The 17,835-nt window shown below is 44.9% G+C and overlaps 1 protein-coding gene across 7 annotated transcripts in view; it reads left to right on the top strand.

The window, feature by feature from the left end:
- The window catches only part of LOC100648780 (proton channel OtopLc), a 36,543-nt gene that overhangs the window by 919 nt on the left and 17,789 nt on the right, over nucleotides 1-17,835 (top strand). Inside the window, exons 1-3 of one of the 7 annotated variants that reach the window (XM_020866986.2) lie at nucleotides 1,529-1,666; nucleotides 14,658-14,890; nucleotides 15,644-15,786. In XM_020866986.2, the coding sequence (XP_020722645.1) occupies nucleotides 14,684-14,890; nucleotides 15,644-15,786 (350 nt within the window). In that variant the 5' untranslated portion in view covers nucleotides 1,529-1,666; nucleotides 14,658-14,683. Of the gene's footprint in view, nucleotides 1-1,528; nucleotides 1,667-3,965; nucleotides 4,207-9,794; nucleotides 10,362-13,968; nucleotides 13,991-14,070; nucleotides 14,150-14,657; nucleotides 14,891-15,643; nucleotides 15,787-17,835 lie in introns of those variants that run through there. The other 6 variants (XM_003393968.4, XM_012318763.3, XM_012318774.3 and 3 more) reach the window with 6 other exon arrangements.

The raw sequence follows: 17,835 nt of genomic DNA, 5'->3' as shown, positions 1-17,835 counted from the left end.
TTAGCCGCCAAACTCTTCGTAATACGCTCTGGTATCCATCGTTACTGGAGCCCGTTTAAATCGTAATGGAAAAAATCAATACCCAGGAAAGAATATCCGAGTCCTTTGAAATCTGTACCTACAGTCGAAAACCGAAGCTAGTCGTTTTACATCTATGAACGGAAAAAGGGATTTTTCCATCACTCTAGTACAGTGTTCGGTAATTTACGACCGTGCAGCATCGAAATGCCACTAGAACACGTAGAAATTCGATCGCCAACTATACACACGCTTTCAACCGTTTTTCCAATTTAAAATTCGACATCGACAAAGCTAGAACGCTTTAACCAAGTGTTATTCAGGAATTTCAAAATTGTTGTTCGTCGCTGGGCCAAACCAGCTGAAATAAAATTCGATAAAATCGTACAGACCAGGGGTTAAAAATTCGATACGGGGAGCCGAAGTAGTAAACGACGTCCAAATAATCGCACCCTATAGCGCGAGAAACGAATTTCCGACACACGGCAGAGACGAGAAATTCGGGCAGCGTCCTCCAAGTTCTCTGACTCCGATTAAGCCGTTGCTCTAGCCACTCGAGGCCGCCCTCCGACGCAATTGCATCGCTGGAAGATAAAGAGCCACCGGTCGCATTCATTCTGCCGCTAGACTCTAACCGCTCGCGAGGAGGAGGTTCCAGGTCGGTCGCGATGCTCCACGCGATACAGAAAGTTTCGCTGCCGAGACAAAGAATAGCGACTGATGGTCGACGATAAAAGCGGGAGGTAGAGTCTCGTCGACAACCGGTGCGATTCGATACAGAGAACCGAGTGTATAGAGTAGAGGGAAAGTAAGAGAGAAAGCGAGAGAGAGAGAGAGAGAGAAATAGAGAGTTGCAGGGTGAGCGGGCTAGGTACATCGTCGGGGGACAGGCAAGCGTCACGGAGTGGAAAAGCGTATCGCGGGGGTTAAGGTATTGATCGTGCTTCCCCATCGTGCATGGGGGTGGCTTCGCGCACGGCGACCCCCATAACCGTTGCGTCGCCATTACAGCGCCATGGATCGTACGGGGACGGAGCGGCAACGACAGTAAAAGCGACCGAACTTCTCCAGCTACGAACCGTAACACGCAGAAGGGCTCCGAAGGGGGAGCGTTTTCCCGTTGATGGGAAAAAGACGGGTTACGAGGGGGTGTGACGAGGACGGTGACCAACCGTAAGCTTGCTTGGACAGGGACGCGAGAGGTGAATGAAAGAGGAAAAAGGAGGGAAAAGACGGACGTGGAAGAGAGAAAAACAGAGAGAGTGAGAGAGTGCGAAAAAGAAAGAGAGAAAAAGAGAGAGAGAGTGAGAGAGAAGCAGCGTAGAAGTCGCGTGCATGGACAGAAAGGTCTGTGTGGTTCGCGGCGAAGCTTCCGGGCACAGCGCAAGCTCCGAACACCTTGTTTACATTCGACGAATGCCGCAGAGGAAGCACGTTGCTCGAGGAAAATAACCGAACAGTTGGTGAGAACGTGGCAGCGTGTCGCTGGACATAGTACTACCGTTCCATTCGACCGACGACGAGAAGGGAGAACGTGATTACAAGATAGAATTCGCGGGAAGATTAGAATACGGGGGTGAAAACTGAATCGGGCCATCTCCGCGACTCATGGCGTTCTACGAGCGCATCGTTGTTGCTTAATGGACGGGTGAGTACGCTTGGCGTAAGTGCACGTTGAGTGGCTTTTTTGGTTACGCTGTTTCTCCCTTGCTTACCTTGTCCGCGCGCGTGCCTGTTTTCTATTTGCCTGGATATCTAGTTTCGTCTTGAATGACGTCTTGATTTAACACGGTTTACTTGTCAGCCGAAAATCATGTAAATGAGAGAAGACAATGGTAGGTACAATCGCCTTTTCTTTTTTTGTATCAAAACGTTCGTCGATGAAAGACACGGAAAACGAATCTTGGTTCATTGAGCAAACGCCGATGAACGAAACGCGACCGTAAATTTTTCCCGCGCTCCTCTATCTAATGACGCACTCTATAAGTTGTTCAGCGAAACGCTCAGCATGTTGCAGCAACGCTCGTTCATTTGACGTCTCTGCACGAAGATTCCAACAAACTGGATTTTGAAGAAATTAATGAACTGCATATATAATTGTCGCTCCTAACCTTAATTACGGGCAGAAACTCGAATCGCATTACAAATGCTTTATGGCGGACGCGATCATGGCCAATTAGAGAATTTATGGCTTGGCCATATCGGTTGCGGAAGGCGTGAATACGACGCGATAAAAAAAAAAAAGAAAAAACTAAACGACGTGAATTTCGATTCCGCGACGCTTTCGCGGTCAACGACTTTTCACAGCAAAACAATTTCCACGCGAGCTTTATCGATCTCCAAGCTAGTCGCGTGTGACGAACGCATCAGGTACCGGTGTAAGTACATAACAGGCGGGATAATAGCATCGGAAGTCGAGCTATTTACTTGCGTAACACTGTTCGATTAGGTTCTGCTAATCGATAAACGAACGTGACAGACAGATCGGCGTTAATTAGCGTCCCTAACGTGGAAAATCGCTTAATTCTTAACGATTGACCGTTTCTGCCTTTCCGCACGTCTAATGCCTACACTTTTTCATCGATTCCTAGTGCACATATCTATCATACAGAAAATTGTAAAATGCTTTAAGAAAGCTTCAGTCGTGCTTAATTTCGATTTTTTTAAAGTGTACATTTTTCGGATTAAACGTACTGTAGAATGCGTGCAATCTTCGTGAAAAAAGCCCGTAATCGATAGCGACCAATTAACGTGTTCCCGCCATTAAAAGCTCTCGTTGTGGCGAAAAAGCCGCGAACTCGAAATCTGTCGACCTTCCGGTACCGACAACGATTCAGGAGCCAAAAATCGAGTCAAGGTCCGACAAATAAAAACCACGGTCTCGTTCGAATACGTACGCGAAATTGGGTGTGTGTATGTGTGCACGCGTATATACCGGGTGTCTAGGTTCATCGGGCCGTGGCATTGAACCGTTGTGTTGAGGTCGGTGGAGAAGTTGGACGAGGGGGTTGAAAATGTAATGTGGGAAGGGATGGCCGACCTGCCGCGAACACACGTTCTTCTTTCTTTTAAACGGTCGTAAAATATCCTCGTATGAAACTCGAAAGAAAATTCTTACAAATTGCCAAGAACGAATTATTTAGTTTGCGAAAAATTAATAAAGGAACAGAGATTTTAGAAATTCAGAGCTTCTAAAATTTAGGAATTTATGATTGCGTCTTTTGAAATTGTACATCTTAGTGAAATTTTTCTCTGAATGACTCGTGTTTGCATAAATCCTAAGGCGTCAATTGTGACAGCTTTGATACGACCTAGGGCCAGATACAGATGCGTCTAATCCGACACAACGTTCTTTTCGCTCCGAGTCGAAGACTTGCATGACAAAGGCACCTACTCGGTGAAGACCGACACACGTCAAAGAATCTTGTCGCACAGAAGGATACTTTGCAGTGTTGAAGATTAAAGTCGCGAAAGAAAAAAAAGTTCTGGAGTTTCTCCTGGGAACTTCGTCCCCCGAGAACAACGACGACGCGAATTTTCAGACTGGAAATTCCTCTTAACAATTCGTACCTCGATTCGACACGAGCTAATAGATAGAACGCTTGTGTCTCGTGTTACAACACGAATCATAAGAATTCAACGTGACAACGAGAACACGAATCTCGACGATAGCAGAAGCGATTCGTTTCGCTTTCTAAAATTTGTCAGACGTATTCGTAATATTTTACTAGCGTAACGCGGAAATATTCGATAGAAGAGCATGTACCGATCGATGGTGCAAAATTTCGTGGACGCGAGAAGCGTGAAGCGACAAGAGCCGAGGGGAAGCCACGATTCGCGAAGAGAAAGGAGCGAAGTATCGGGCGCCCATCATAAAACCACGATTATTCGCGTTCGAGCCGCCAATCGCGACGCGAGTGCCTCGCTACGCGGCTCACAATTACGAGATTCGAGTTTCGAGAGGGCTGACGTCGGGGAAGTCGGATAAAAAGTTGCTCGTACTTCGACGCGCAGTATCCAGGTGATAATTTCAAGGAAAATCGAAAAAAGCGTTTCTCAGTGCAAATTCTTTGACCGTCAATGAGCGAAAGTTGAATCGCGTGGCTTCATCAAGGAGCAAGTTTTCACAGTGAATATTTTTTCATTGGTTTTTTTTTTTGTGAAACAAGATCGAAATTCGTTATGGAGGTAAGAAACTAATAAAAATAGTAGAGTCACGGAATATTGTAACATTCTCAAGGACATACAGATCTTTAATTTAACATTATTTTCTGAAGGCTACGATTAAACAGAAGATCTCAGTGATTTATTATACGAAAATCTGAAGTTTTAATTTCAGAATATTTCGTCGAAAATACACGTTCTTCGTTTCTCGTTCTTCGGTCGCGACGCTTTCCGCGATCTGGTGGAAACTCGTACTAGTTGCGTTCGTCGTCGCGCGAGAACCGCTCGGATAAACCCACGGTAATAGATCCGTCGTAATAGAATTTTTTCCCAAGACGAACGTGGGATCTGATCGAATGTCATCTCCTATTTCACAACCTCGTCGGTTCTCCGCGACGATCTCGCAACTGGTCTAAACATTCGTTTGTTGGAATATCGAGCGAAGTAGCAAACGCACGGAAAACTCGGCGACCGTTGTTCCCGATTGCCGCGCACCATCCATCTCAACGACCCAGTTTTTTCCCTTCAAACTTCTCTCTCTTCGACACATTTTTTCCTTCCCATTTTTCCCCTTGCTGTATTTTTTTTTTTTTTTTCTTTTTTCTTCCGAGCACCGCGTTATATTCGCCGTTTCGTCAAACCGACAGAAAATACCGAGAAGCGTGGAAAGCGGATAATATCGGACGGGAAGAACAATGGCGGTTGTAATCATCGTAACTACTGCGATTATTATCTTGGGAGCGCGATACCGCTCTGCCACAATATCGGCGTCCCAAAGCCGCTCAACATCGGTGCCTGAATTTACGACCGTTAATGCTGTAGTCAAAAGAGCGAGAATAGCGAAGAATGGCATTCCGAATCGTCAAACGGCAACGCGAACCGAATAGTCCGACGATCCCCTTTTTCCGTAGAAAGGAGCACCGATGAAAGGAAACCGAACGCTTTTGATTCGATTAAAGGTAAATTGGATTGAATGAACTCGTAACCCGAATAAAAGTAGAATGTTTTGCTTCCATTGGAATCGCGAAACAATAGGCGAGCACGATCCTCTGATTCGTAACAGTGTATAGACGCGTTATTGCTTACTCCATTTTGCCGGAAGCAACCGTGCTGTCGCAAGTGCAATTTTATTACATCTTATCTTGAATCATCAAATTTTATACTCAACAAAGGAAAACATTCTGTTACTTTCTTCGAATTCTATCGAAATCCTAGAATTTTTATATTTCAATCTCCATCTTATTTATTTCAAGGAACGAGAAGACTTTTAGCGCATCAAGAAAATTTTCAACAGAATACTGAAACGAGAAATCGCGCGTGTCGATAGCAATTGTTTTATATTTACTTGTGATATTTTTTAACCGTAGAAAAATATAATTGCTTCGAACGAACACGAATTTTTGTTCAATTTCAAAGATCTCTTTATTCCATAACTGTAGATTGAACAACCTTTCTTTGTTCAAAGTAAAAGTGTCCAAAAATACCATTCGTCTCGAAATCGCCTATTCTTACTTTAAAAGTTCGATTCCAAAGATGCTACGGTTCATCCAGGTTCATCTGTTTCATAAATTATATTCCATCGTACGTCTTCGCATCCTTTTGTCATTGCGTATCGTATTGATATTTCCTTTCCGTAATCTGTTCTTTTTCGCACGTGTAATTCGATGTAGAAGAGCGAACCACTTTGCTCGCCTCTCAACGACGACGATAACAATATCCAGAAATCAAATCCGGACAGACCACGGTTTACGCAGTTTCATGCGCGAATCTCGAATTGGTCCCGGGTGCGGAGGTTCGGTCGAGCGAGGTCGCGGTATCTCGTCGGTGGCGCGGTTGGGTCGATGGACGGTACGTGGGCGTCGCGACGCCGGCGCCGGCACGAAGCTCACAGGTGGTCGCCATGCAGTCTGGCCGTGTTTCGTGTCGGATACCGCGGCAGCAGCTCGGTGTGACGGTTTTTCGAGGTTCACGACCGGCCGACCGAATCGATCCGCCGCCTCCGCTGCCGCCGTCACTGCCGCTTCCGGCGTCCGATTGTTGTGACGCCGCGTATCGCGCCGGGAACCACGCCGCTGCCGGCTTCCAGGCCTCCTTGTCCTCGACGACCTCCACCAACAGGACCACCGTAAGCCTCCCTCTTCGTGTTCGACCTTAGACAAGGCTTGTGATCCCTGCCCTTCTCCTAACCCTACTATGGTACCGACCTGCGTAAAAGCCGCCGCGAGGACGTGTGCCCGAAAAGCGGACAAGTTCGATAAGGCAGAGGAAAGCTGGATAGGAAATTATCTGGAGATTAAATCCGATAGAATCGCGTTCGAGAGAGACGAGAATGGAGTATGAGATATCGATAATGGCATGTCGAGGGTGGTATACAGGAACATCGTGGTTGACAGGCTGGTTTACGTGCTACTTCTCACGAGTGGATGTTTCTCTTACGACGACATAAAAGAAAATAGGAAAGTGGTCAAATTAGGGGGGATGCTGCGAAGGGTGGTGCGTCCTAACCTATATCGAGTCTCTTAACCTATACTTCGCTCGTTCGAACTGTCGTAAATAAGGAAATGTTTTTTCCAGAGACTCGGGTAGCTAGAAAATTATACCAAAAAGAGAGAATTGTACTAAAAAAAAGTAGGCGAGTTTGGAGTGACTGGTAATTTCCTCTGGATAAAGAAACGAGTGAATCGAGCGCAAACAGTTCTATCAAGATACTGTTATTGGCGGTTTCTACCGATGAGGTAGAGATATAGAAATAGAATATTAGAGCGGTAAAGCAAGAAGAGGGAAAAGGTAGAATATACTAAAAGCAGCAGCCTATGGAGCCGAAATACTCAGGACTCGGTCGATATTTTCCGAGAACGTCGAAGGGGCGGGCATATCGATCAGGTTCGAGGACGCGAGTACGGGCGGAGCCGGCGCGATAACCTCGCGATGTTTTTGTTTCTCCGAGACTACCGTACTACATATCTGTGACCGTACATTCTCGTATGGACTGCTCATTGAGATCTCTCGCTGCCTTCCAACTCGATACGTGTTGCTCGGCCGACATCACGCCAATCCATACACACACACGCGGACTTCCTGCGCGAATCAATTCTCTTCCCGAAGATTGTCGATTCTCTTCCACGCGTCATTCATTATTCGTCGAACTATTGTTTCTCAAAACGCTCTACTTTACCCATTCTCTTTTTCATTAGATAACACGGTAAGCAGAATTTTCGCAAAATTTGTACGTTTTCCGGACACAGAATCGCGTTGTCAGCGAAACGTGGAGGAATTTAAGAGGCTGGAATTCGATGAACGCGAGAACGAACGTCGGAAGCCGAGAAACGACAGGATCTCGACGCGCGGCGCGATTGCATAGGAGGGCGTGCTTCATTTTTAATTACATGCCCACTTTGTTCCCCTCGACGTCGCAACTTCTCGCCGCTTGGCAATTGCTGGCTTCCGTAGCCGCGAACATCCGACCGAGGTCGAACAACGAACTTTCACTCGCGATTCGTTGCCACGTTCAAGCACGGCAGATTAAGAAGACACGGATTCATAAAAACGTGCGTCGGATACACATAGCTGGCGCGCTTCGGTGATCTAGCAGTTTAAATTAAATGCTCCAACAAGAAACTGGGTTAGCCGCTCGCTGGAGTCGAGTTCCATTTCCGTGTTCAACGACGCGCATTTATATGCTCGGTCTTTTTGTCGCGCGCAGGCTATCGCGGACGACCGCGAAAGAAAACAAAGTTTGCGTGAAAACTTGAGCGGACGAACGTCTTACATCGGTGGCGAGGAAATAATTGTTGACAGCGAAGAAAGGTTGGCTCGTAATTGCATCCTTACAATATCGCTGCCGCTTGTTTTCAAGGGGAGATATACTTCCGCGATTAGCCTCTACGACCCCTTTCAGTTCTGACGTTAATTCTCCACTTCGTGTCGTTACCTCGTATCTCGATGCGTTAAGAATCGAGTAATCAGTACACGGTGAAACAACCAGGAATAATTAAAATTACTCGCGATAGAGCGTGTCACTGTGGCAGCTCGATTAGAGAGAAAGAGCATTCGAGCTGGTCGGTTCGTTTCAAATCCGCCATTTCCAGCAAGTTGTTCGCGAAGAAAGCTCGTTTATCGCGCGCTTTCAAATATGGAGGAGAGCTTATTCCGGGTCGACGATTTTCGATGTGTCCTCGGCGCTTTATCCTCGTCAGACGTTTGTACACGAAGGGGGAAATAGGCGAGGATAGAGGCAGGGGATGAGGGTTCCAGTCGATACGCGAAATTGAATCGAAAAGCTATGGAGGCGAAAGGCTCTCTCTCGAGCTCGAAACAAAACATTCAAACAAATCGCGACGAAACGAGAGCACGGAGGGAATATTAATAAACGAGAACAAGACGGAGGAAAAAGGAATATCGAGACTCGTTCTGGGAAGAGCTCCATGGGCTATCGATATTTCAAATGCGAGAGCTCGGGCACAGAAAGAAAGCACAGTTAGCTTTGAGTATCGTGGAAAGAAGAAATTAATTAGGCATCAACCGGCGATATTAGCGATTTACACGGAATTCTTTAGTCATTCGACAATATGGTAATTGGCGATCACGTTTCTAGAATTCCATCGAGAGTACGACGACGGTCTCGATGGTGGTTTCATAATCGAGAATATATTAGCCGGCTCTATCGATCGATCGATATCGGCCTAGCGGTTTCTTCCGGTCTCAGAGGTTCTAAACAAGCATCAAGTTCGATCCATTACAGTATTCGGATCGACGATGAGGTAATTCCAAAGAAAGAGCACGATCAGTGATACGTTTGAACCGAAAGGAACGCTATTCCGGGACGCATTCGGGATCTTTGATCTGTGTGCACACGCTTAAAGGATTTACGTGACCTGCAGGGACTGGAGGAGTCTGTGATTGTACGTACGTCCACGGTGCACCGGCCGGATTGAACGCGTCGCCCTCGAGCAATTCCAGAGGGTGTTCGTTAATCTGGCTACGATTGAAAGCGCGGATAGGATTCGATATTCGAAAGAACGTGAGGCGAAAATATAGAGCGTAGTCACGGAAGGAAAAAAATAGGATGAAAAAAGAAGAGAGAGAGAGAGAAAGAGAGAGAGAGAGGAAGAGAGACAGAGTGGATGACCCGGAAGGAACGAAGCGTCATCGATCCCTTGATTCTAATAAAATACGCGTCATTTTGTCGATTCTGAACGTTAACGCGAACCAGAGGGCACCCGTCGGGATGAGAGACAAAAGGGAGCCGTGGAAAAAACTGATATTCATCGCGCACGCGAATTGTTCTCAGATCTGAAAAGCGACAAGAGAGTAAATTAAGTCTCCTATCCCGGTGTTCCATTAGCGGTGCTAACGTGGATCGATGATGAAGAGGGGGATACTGACGGGGGTGGGGTTGGTGAACGCGTTCGCTGACAAGAGAAGATCTGTAATAGCGATCGGTGAATCGCGTAGAATGGCGGAATGGCCGTCGAGCGTTCTGGCGGCCGGTATCGGCGTCGACGCCGTCGTCGGGCTCACGAGCGAGCAAGCGTCGTTCGAAGGCAGGTACGAAGGAAGGGGGAAACAAGGTAGCGTGGGAAGAGGCAGGTAGGGGATATGTGGCAAAAGGCAGAAATAATTCCACATTTGCCGAGCTGGCTCGCACGTGTCACACGCCTAAGACCCGCACACGTACGCACACGTGTCCTTTTCCGTTTCGTTCGCCACACGTGAATAGACAGAGACATACCACGCCGACTGCCGAAACGGGAACGAAGGCGAACAATCAGAGCGAACTGGAGGTGGAAAGGAAACGACGGAGGAGCCAGCACGTACGGAGAGGATAGGGGGGAAAAAGAGGGATAAAGATAGTGCGCGGCAAATAAAAGGGGGAGAAAAAATATATAGGAAGGAGAAGGAACAGTGATAGCCGACCCCCGAGGATCGTGATTAAAGCTTGTGACGCCGACGAACCGCGGATTTCTAAATATATAGTCGGCGATGTGCAAGAATAGGAGGCAAGCAGCACGACTCGCGATCGCGTCTCGAGAGAGAACGAATGGAACGTGAGCTTGCAGTGGGCACCGCGACGCCGCGGCGTCACCCGGACGCGCGTTCGGATAGGTCAGTTATCGGGGAACAAACTAGCTGCCGGCGGGTTCGCGTTAGAATCCTGTATCAGCCTTACTCGCACACAGGTAACCAAGGATTTTCCGATTACTTTACTTCTCTATATTCCTTTTTAACTCCTTCTCGCCTTCTTTGTTTATATCGGACCATCGATTTTTCGTCAAAGCTCGATCACCTTTTCCCCGCTGATTTACCAACGACCGGCCTAAAATTGATCGCGAGTGTTCTCAGTGCCGACTAGCACCGCGTTTTCTCGCGCTCGTTCCACCCCTTCCGTGCTTGCTCTAACCGGACCGATTATTCCATTTAGCCGTTGCTGCACTTGTTGAATTCCCCCTTGTACGATTCAACACCACGTTCAAAGCGGGAGCTCGTACTCGCGATACGCGTCACGCCACCCCTTTAACTTTTCTTCCAACAAATTGATCGATTAGACCAACGATTCCGCTATCTACGTGTCATCCACTTCGCTCCTCACTTCATCCCTGTATTATACGTTTAATCACGCTAACTAAACAAAAGACAGAAAACGGAAAAGACGAAGTATCTCTTGATGACTCGAGTCTTTTTCTCGGCAGCTTCATCGTCCCCTTAGACCCTCCTTTGTTCCTTTCTCGAGATGCTGCCGTGTATTTACGTTGCGGTCGGTCGTTGCCACCCTTCCGCCAGTAGTATTTTCTTCTTCTTGCCCGCCTCTTCGTAGAGATAGCTTGCAATCGTGACTCGAGGTAGGTCAGTAACTGCAGCCTCGCTTTCACCACCCTCCCTCCCCCCTCTACCCTCCTATCCACGTTTCTAGTTTCATTCAAGCGTTTGCCATTTTCCCGCTTTGCAAATCACCTTGAAATTTCATCGTCGCTGTACATGCACCGAACGTAGTTTCTATTCCATGTCGATTGAAATCACAGTCGGATCTCGATACAAATATAAACTTCTGCTAAACGTACGAAAATACCGGTGACAAGATCGCGATTCTACGAAAGGACGTTAGATTCGTAGCTGAAACGACGGATGCAAATCATGTTGAGAAAATGGTTTAGTATGCGCTCGACGACTGCAAAGGCACGCTCGTAGCTGTAATTTATTCCTAGCTTGCGACAGCAAGCAAACATTTACACGTGGCGTTGTCAATGAACTAACAACCTCGATGAGTGTTCGTTCCTTACGACACTTCGCTTCGTCTAATTTCTTCCACGCTGTATACCTGCAAATGAGCGATCTGAATCGTAACGATTGGTAATAATATCCGTTAGACTAAAAATAAGAGTGTCGTCAGGTTTCGCTTCACGCGATCTTTCGAGAAGAAAAGCTACTTTAGAAAATCACGTAACGTCGAAACACTGGAGCGATCCGTGTCTTACGTTTCCTGGTGAATATCTATTCTTCTTTCTTTTTTCTCTTTTTGTATATTAAATTATACATTTAATATACAAAATACAATATACAATGTATATTGTATTCCATGCATTACGAGAGACGAGCTTTGTTCGACGAGCTCATTTATTATTCACGTTGGTGTCATCGGTTCCCTTAGCTGATATAAATAACTGCTTCCGTTAACTTCACGCACAACAACGTTCGATAATCGATAATTTTTCCCCATGAAAATCTGTGCTGGCAACATCGTAGGGTAAATATAGACGAATGGGAATTCGTAGGCGAGAACTCGTTGACTTTAACATGTAATTTTAGTCCGTTTCTTTTTAAAAATAATCGGAGACATCTGAATACTGATACAAGAAGAGTTCACACATACATACATATATATATAATGTAGATAGCTGAATCGTAAGAATAAAACAGTACAGAAACGAATGACCCAGTTAATCGCGCGATACCCGAAGCAATCGACACCTTTTCGCGAAAACGAGACAACTGAGAAATCTGACTGGTCGAGTTCACGAAACGCTGTTACCTGCGAAACGCACAGCAACCCGTTCTTACGTAAACTCGCTACTCCCGCTAATTACCTGCGCTGCGTCGAGTGACCTATTTAGCGGCGCGTTCGAGAATCGATAGCTTTTCGCCGGGAAACCGTGCCATTTCGATGCGAGCCGTAATTCGAACGCCGAGCAAACATTAAAAATTCATCCTCGACCGATATCTACTTTCTTCTGTTTGCCCCATCTGTTTGTCGTGTACCACTCACCTATAAATTCCGATTTCGCTTCTAATTAAGAGAACCGTCGGTTTAATATCGATTAAATATTCGTTTTAAGAAAGAGCTCTCTTAATAGATGTGGTTTCGAATAGTAAGCGAAACAATGGCTTGGAAATTATCGATATTAATCCTCGATTGGTATGGTACGAGGTTGATGATTAATAGATAATTACTAATTAAAAATTAATTGAAATATGACTGTTGGAGTTTCAGTATAAGGTCTACAAGGTAATTAAACTTCTCTGTATAAAGTGTCAAAAGAGTAAGCGAATATTTTATGTTAACATCTTAATAATTTTTTAAAAGCAAAACCCAAGAGTAGCAACATAGCCTCAGAAGACAGCAGATAATTATTAATCGACGAATACGATGAAATTTGTACGTTTCATAATTAGGTTAACACATACAATATATATTATGAAATGACATGATATTATTTTATCAATCTATTTAGAATCTTTAAGCAATAACAAATTTCTCTTATTCGCGAAAAATTACAGTCAGATAAATATTAGGTTGTCCAAAAAATGTCTTCCTTTCGCAAACGTATTTTCTACAACAATGCACCTTCATACAAACGTGAAACCAAGTCTGTGAAATGTCGCGGTGTTTATCCCAACAGAACAAAATCGATCCTATGTAATTCGATAAAATAATATAAAACAAAAAACGTTGTACGTCTATTATTTCTTCATAAAACGAAAGAAACTTTTCGGACAACTTAATACGACTAAACCCTTCAGAATCCGAATTGAAATTTTTCAACAGTTAATCACTGAGACCTGAGTACACCTTATTCCTCGAAAGCATCAATTATACATTTTTTAGAATTCTTCAAAGTTAAATCTGACTTGCATTTAACACTTTAAATAAAGTTCCTCGTACCTTATATCATATTTTACTTATATAATATTACGGATGGTATCGATTCTGAAACCAATTTGCAACGCTTGCGTCTGTCAGCCATACAACCAGCATCACGCCAATTGCAATTTAACGCAATTATATTCCAAATGAGGAAAAGTAAATAGAAAAACGCTCTACGCTGAAATTCCCAAAAATGTAACGGACGATTGAGATCACCGTAACGTAATTAATGGAAAGTCCCGCTGGATACGGCTATTCCGAGCAGCGCCACTCAATGATAACGTAAAAAGAACTCGAGCAGGCTTCGATGCGTGTTCGATGGCTCTCATTCGTTTTCCCGTCTCGTGCTCATCAAGTTCCTCGAAGCGTGGCCGCGCGGAAAGATGAACGCACGTGACTAGCGGACCGCTCGATGGCCGATCGGCAGTGCCATGTTTGGCGATCTCTGCTATGGGGAGAGAGCATGTCGCGTACTGGGCGAGGATCAGACTTCCCCTTGAACCAGTGCCGATCCGATCGCGTTTACGCTATCGTCCTACGGCTCGATTGTCCCGGCCGATCGATCACGGCCTACTCTCGATTTCGCGCGATCGAGATCGTTCGAGTTCTTGTTTTTCGTCGATCGAGTCCTTTTGCTCGACTGGCACGCGATGGACACCGTAATGTCGAGTAAGTTCAACGTTGAAGGTTAACGCAGGGGCGATTTCGTGAACCCTGAACTTCCAGTTCTCCTATCGATTCCTCCTGTATTAACGAGGAAGAATATGTGCTCGATATTCGCCGTCAGACGACTAGTTGTCGATGGAATGGAGAGAAGAGGGAGAAAAGGTAGATGATGTGTTAAGATGATCCTCGCGCGGAATGTCCCTCTCAAAGAGTGCCACTGTTGGCGTAAATAAGCGAATCGTGTGGAAGAGGCGCGGTGCACGAGGTCGGGACAAATACGCGTTCGATGAAACTTAACGAGGTGAAAAGGTTCTAATTCCAGAGGGATTGGCGGAGGCTGAGTGCGCGGGTGTCATTTCTTCGTCGCTTGATTCCATTGTACCGGACATAACGGCCAAGTAACCGTCGTTATACGACGATCTCGGGAATATCGATCGAATCGAAACTACCGGCCGTAAAGTACCGGAAACGAGGACGAACGGTCGATTAATAGTTTTAATGCATTATTCACGAGGCGTATAATTAATGATATCCCTTGCGAAAGACACGATGGCCACGACACGGCCGGCCTATCGATGTCAACGTTATCGTTTACGATCGAGTTTAAAGCAAGCAACGAGCTTCCTCCTTGCTTCGTCTCTTAACCGGCCGATACCTGATTACTTTGCAGATCGACCGAAAAGTAACTCTGAAGAGATGCAGCGGTGTCCGTATCTGCACGAGATGAAGGAGCGCCTGCTCTCGCAGCCGACACCGACCGACAGCCTGGACATGGAGCGGGTCGACGGCACTCCCGTCAAGGAGCCCAATCTTCACAACGATTATCCTGCCCACGCCAACCCCGGAGTGATACCGGATCCTCCGGAAATGCCGCCTGATTCGCTCATCGGCACGGTCGTCAAGGTACGTGAAGTTCACGGGCTTCCATCAAATTACCGGTCCAAGTCCAGTTTCACCTTACTTTCGAGATTACTTTCACTTTCTCGTTGATCGGGTTTCAGAAGCAAACAAAACTCGGTTAATTAATCGTTTAATCAATTATCGATATACCGTGTCAAGATTTCTTAAACTTGACGTTACAAGTAGCTGTAATTAACGTTTCACGCTTCATCACTTGCGTTCTAACTTTCTTTAGGACGATCTTTCAAAAGGGGATAGAGATTTGTTGTTTGTCGAGAAAAGAGATTTCGTCCAGTGAACTAGTTCTCTAGTCGATCGTCCTATCTCGAGCATATGTATATATAATACATCGCGAAACTGTTTCCTGTCCAAGTCGAATATACCGAACGTTCGCTAGTAATCAGCAGATCGTTTCAAAGCAAATTATCGATCTTAGTTCTTTAACTCTTTAAATACGGCTGATCCTCGTTAAATATCGTTGCTCGATAATGTATGTAATTAATAATAGACTGTTCAAATACTTTAATCACTACGGGATATGTATCGACTTGAACTGAATATCTTACAGGTTCTATATATGTTTTCAGATTGGTTTCAAATCCCATTAACATAATCTCGATAGTCGTGTCTATCGATAAAGTATCAACGAAATGTAAAGATATTTCACGCATAATATATTCATAGGAAAATACTTCTTCAAATACTTTCGTGAGCCGCTGTATAAAAATGCACCCGGGATTAATTCATTGGTTTTAGCTGAATTCAGACGGTTACGGTTCGCACACGTCACCGGCTCACGCGAGGCAACCCCTGGTGCCTCAGAACGCGAACAATCCACCCCTCTGCCTCACCCCCACGCATTCTGGCCCAGCGACTGGCACACTGCCAAAGAACGCAAAGTGAGTACATTCTTACGAGTACATTCTTGCGAGTGCATTCTTAAGATCGTCGAGGTGACGAAAGGCCTTCGCGAGGGCCTCGTTCCGCGCGACGTCTCGCCGAGACGCGACGGTTTTACAACGCGTTCGCGACTGTCGTCTAATTGCCTTTACATGCCTGCGGTACCATCCATGATTTCCTATAAACGCGTGCCTGCTCGTCCTCTTTGCGTTCTTCTCTTTTTTTTTTCTTTTCTTTTCATTTTGCACGCGGACGTCCACGCACCGATAAAAATAGGACATTACGGAAACGTGCGTTGGTAGAAAAAAATATCGATAGCCGCGTGAAGGAAGGTTAAATATAATCCACACGTGGCTCGAATGGTAATGGAACTAGCACGCTACCGATCATAAGTATCCGGACACTTTGGTCGTTTTGTAATAACATTACGTAATAACATTACATTTTACAAATTATATTTGTAAATTTTACAAATTGCCTGTTTTTCTGAACATCAACAGATACTTAGCTTAGAACTGTGCGAATTAAACAAACCAATCTCCTCAACGTATTTATATTATTGTTCTGTATTTAATATTATAACTTGGACAATTTTTCAATTACACATAGAGATTAGACGCATTGTTTACTATCTTTTAATTGCCAAACTAGCAAATTAATTATCTATTAAGAATATAGGAATAATATTGCTGTTTGCTGTATGTATTACGTACACGTCGTTATTTAAACAACATTGATTGTATTAACATCGTTTAGAGGACTTTTCTTAATCCGACTTGTAACCCGAAAATTAAGCAAAATGACAAAGAATTTCTGAAGTAACCTTTATAAGGTTTGACAGATACAAACACCAATTTCATTACGTATAAGGTTTCAAAAGTCGATCTAATCCTTTTATAATACACTAGTACGCGCAGCTAAGCTGATTATAAAGGATAAAATCATTGTTGTTTAATTCGTCTATAATTGTACGTACAATTAAATACACCTAATCGAAAATAAGAAAGAGTCCGAATACTTTTGAACAGTACCGTAGATGATTACAGACACGTGGAGGCATGTTAAGTTTCCAGTGCTTCCGCTAGCGCTAAACTGCTGATCATGATACCGACCATTTGACTGTCCGAAAATAACATTAGCCAACGTGGTTTAACGTTCTACGACTTCGGTAACCAAAGTTTCATGGGGATATGGGCGTCTGCATGCGTAACCGAGTGATATAGTAATCGTTTATTTCGGGAAAGATCGTATCGGCGTTTACAAAGGGAAATGGTGCACAGACCCGAGAAGCCATTGTAAACAAGCACTCTTTTTACTATAATAGAAGTAACGAGGATCTATACAGTTTCGCGTGAACCTGAATCGAAAGTATGTTCGTTATTCGAATTTGTCAAGCGACACGATCGAAATTTGTGATCGACTGTTGTTGTTTGACTGGCTCGACTGTTTCTCGAAATGGGAGCGATCGACGTGGCAAACTTGCATCGACTTTGAAAACTACGTGTTTCGATAGAAGACAGATGGGAGGAGGAAATTCCGCAGTTTCGTTATCTGGCTCGTTGAACGCTTCGTTGTATAAGAGAACCACCTCCGCACGACTGATTGACCCTCGTTAATATGCATCGGTTAAAGAAGAACGCCATCTTGAAGCAGCCCTCGGGCGATGCAACGTGCATCCGAAGAAGGTAAGCTGCGTCGACGACCTCGAGGTGCACCGATCGGGGGCAAAAAACCGAGCGAACTTGCTCGAATTTCTTCAGAAGGATCGGATACTTCGGAGAAGAAAAAGGATTCACGGATAATTGAAAAATTTCAAATAACCAGCAATCGTACAAACTTAAATAATACCAATGAAACCCAAAAATCACGGGATCGTTGTAGTGACAATGAATTTCTGAAAGAAACGAAATTTTTAAAGGTTGGAAATTTTGAAAACCATAGAGACGTTTCCTTTTAACAGCGGAGAAAGAGCGTTTAAAATTTTTTGTAAATGTCTCGTAAACGAAGATTAAACACGATCGATTTGAATAAAAGCTTGCTTGCGGGTT

Source organism: Bombus terrestris, chromosome 2, assembly GCF_910591885.1.
Source record: "Bombus terrestris chromosome 2, iyBomTerr1.2, whole genome shotgun sequence".
Classification (NCBI taxonomy): Eukaryota; Metazoa; Arthropoda; class Insecta; order Hymenoptera; family Apidae; genus Bombus; species Bombus terrestris.
The sequence above is the reverse complement of the archived record's forward strand: the minus strand, read 5'-3'. Positions and strand labels throughout refer to the sequence as shown.